Genomic DNA, 2,878 nt, shown 5'->3' with positions numbered 1-2,878 from the left:
GGACCTTAAGTGATAATGCAAAAGAGAATGAAAGTAAAAGAGAAGAGAGAGAGAGAGAGAGAGAGAGAGAGAGAGAGAGAGAGAGAAGGGGGGGGTATAGAGGGGGGGTGTATAAAACATTAAATAAGCTGAATGACAACATAAGAAAATGTTTTCCATGCATCCGTTTCAGCTCCTTAAAGGGAATCAAATGAAACAACCGCACACATATTCTCAAGTTGTTTTTCTCCTCTTTTTTTTAACCCATCAGATTTTTTTCATTCAGCTTTTTATTTCTTCCTTTGTTTTTCTTCAGCTTTTTTTTTACTCATCCCCTCTTCCCTAGTCCTGAGCTCGTCCGATTGGCTTGATTACCATCCAATCAGAGCATGGGAATATCATCAAATGACCAGTGAGGTTAACCTTTATATCCAGGGTCTCTTTAAAAAAACAAAACAACAAAACATTCCTTTTTTTTCTTTTTTCTTTTCTACCCAGTGACCAAAACGAGAAACATCGTCTCTCAGCCGGGGACTAATAAAGCTTGATTTATACTTAGTTAACTGCCCGTATCTCGAAAATAGCCGATCGACAAACTCTCAACTTGTAGATCGGCTATTCCTGTGCGCGACAATTTAGTGCAACCAAGTACAAAACAGCCATTAAACTCATGAGATCACACTGGATCACATGCTGGGACCCACAGCAAACAGGTCCCCAGGAGGACCCACTTTTGGGTCCTCGCCCCATAGTTTTGAAACCCCCCGACATCCAGTCGTGTCATTGGACTGGTTTGTGGAGCCCTAAGTCTGAATGGTCCAATCAAGATTGATCCCTGATGATGTCGTAGAAAGCGATGGTGATATATAACTGTCCAATGGGAATGATTCTCGATGACCCGGAAAGCGTGAAAATTGTCCAATCGTACTGAGCCTCGGTGAGAAGAAATCCAATAACTGGGACGATCCGACCGTCCAATCAGAACGGATCCCCCGGTTGAGACATCGGCGACACAGCGTCCAATGGGATCGTTCGCTCGATGAGAAACGCTTCCGTCTCGCCCGTTTGGAATGAGGGATGAGGGAGGGGAAGAAAAGACAGGGGGGAGGAAGACAGTGTAGTTCCATTCCAAAAAGGTGGAAAGAGAGAACGAGAGAAAGAGGCCCCGAAATGTCACAAAACGAAGGGGCGAAGGCCTTCCTCTCTAAGTAGCATCGTCATCGTATCTTAGCAACCGCACGGGGGTCAACGTGTTCGGAGGCCGTCGCAATCTGGTTTGCCGAGCAGACCGCTGTCATGGTTGCTGTGATGAGATGTGTGTGTGTGTGTGTGTGTGTGTGTGTGTGTGTGTGTGTGTGTGTGTGTGTGTGTGTGTGTGTGTGTGTGTGCGTGTGTGCGTGTGTGCGTGTGTGTGTGTGTGTGTGTGTGTGCGTGTGTGTGTGTGTGTGTGTGTGTGTGTGAGTCTGTGTTGGAGGGGAGGTCTTCTTTCTAGAACATCATGGGGTTCTTCAGAAACGGCCGAGAATCTGAGGAAACACAAACACAAACAAATGATGTTTAGTTACGTTTCCTAAAAACGGAATAGTCCCAATCCTTGATTCTGATTGGCTGGTTTCCGTGATTAAAAACACACTGTAATCAGAGTGTAGAGGGGAGAGTAACATCACGCTTTGATCGCGCCGCAAAGTGGGCTGCTATGGGCTATAGTTCCAAACATTGGAACTATCTCATTGAGATACAGACAGAGCACTTCCGGTGAACGATATAGTTATATGGCGGCAGAGAATTCACAGTGGCACTGTGTTACATCTGTCTCCTAGTGTGTTTAGCTTGTCACCTGTTCATTCATTCTATTTGAAAGCACTGTCACAAACCTCCCCTTGCTGAGTCGGTATGACAGCTGATCCTCATGTCACCTATTCTCAAATCTCGTCCCTTGTCAGCTTAAAATATGTTGGTGTGTGTATTAGTATAGCATGATGACGTAACCGTATAAGGACTTATCCAGCTATTCTTGCTGAGTCCCCCACAAGGAATAAAATAGGTGGTGAAAATGTGTTTGGGGGGGATTTGTTCTGCCTGTCACGATGTTTGATGAGTCGCTCCTATTAAATCGTCTCTGTCGGGTGGAAACCTCACATGTCCCAAACTGGACAAACAGGATTCAAATTCAACTAGAAAAAGTCTCCGCCAGGTCAGGTAGGTTATTGTGGGCCATCAATGTTCGGAATTCGCCAATCAGGATTGAATATGAAAAATCAAACGGATCCGTCTTGATCACTTGACTATAGAGTGTATAATGTGCACAGATTTCTGTGATGTTCGGAATACATTTGTAGGAGTAAAATGAAAAAAATATGTTAAGCAAAAATCTGCCTCCTGGTGGCGCTATAATAGGGCAATGTAAAAAGGGTGGCATTTGTTCCTCAACGTAGTGCGAATGTGCGTGCAAAGTTTCACCACAATCGGACGCTGCGTTCACGATTTGCTGCATTTTGTTAAAAACGGGCCACACAACTTTAGAGGTCATTCTTAGCCAATTAGGAGGGAATATGAAAAAAAAAAAAACAGATCCATCTTGATCACATGACTATAGAGATCTGCTTTGCACAAATCGGCCTCCTGGTGGCGCTATGACAGGCCCATGTGAACAATTTGGGGCAGAGGTTCCGCTCTGGCATCCAGGGAGTGTGTGCGCAGTTTCGCTGCGATCAAGCCAACAGTGCCGGAGATTAGCTTTCGGCCTGGCGCAGACAAAAATAGCAAAAGTAGCAGATCTACAAGCTCAAAACGCGTCGCTTTGCGCCGCGTTTTGAGCTTGAGGATCTGCTACTTTTGATACTTTTTGTGTGCTGTAGTATGATCAAGTAGGACGTTAATTTACGAAAAAACACAAAAA

The 2,878-nt window shown here is 44.9% G+C and overlaps 1 protein-coding gene across 1 annotated transcript in view; it reads right to left on the bottom strand.

The window, feature by feature from the left end:
- Window positions 1-1,116: 1,116 nt before the first annotated feature.
- The window catches only part of LOC311035102 (dachshund homolog 2-like), a gene marked incomplete at its 5' end in the record, with an annotated part of 89,227 nt that continues 87,465 nt past the window's right edge, over window positions 1,117-2,878 (bottom strand). The window contains one exon of the mRNA XM_084043183.1: window positions 1,117-1,505. Within this exon, the coding sequence (XP_083899309.1) occupies window positions 1,468-1,505 (38 nt within the window). The 3' untranslated portion in view covers window positions 1,117-1,467. The remainder of the gene's footprint in view (window positions 1,506-2,878) is intronic.

Source organism: Gymnoscopelus microlampas (assembly GCF_963454915.1).
Source record: "Gymnoscopelus microlampas genome assembly, chromosome: 19".
Taxonomy (NCBI): Eukaryota; Metazoa; Chordata; class Actinopteri; order Myctophiformes; family Myctophidae; genus Gymnoscopelus; species Gymnoscopelus microlampas.
This window is presented reverse-complemented; position numbering and strand designations above follow the sequence as displayed.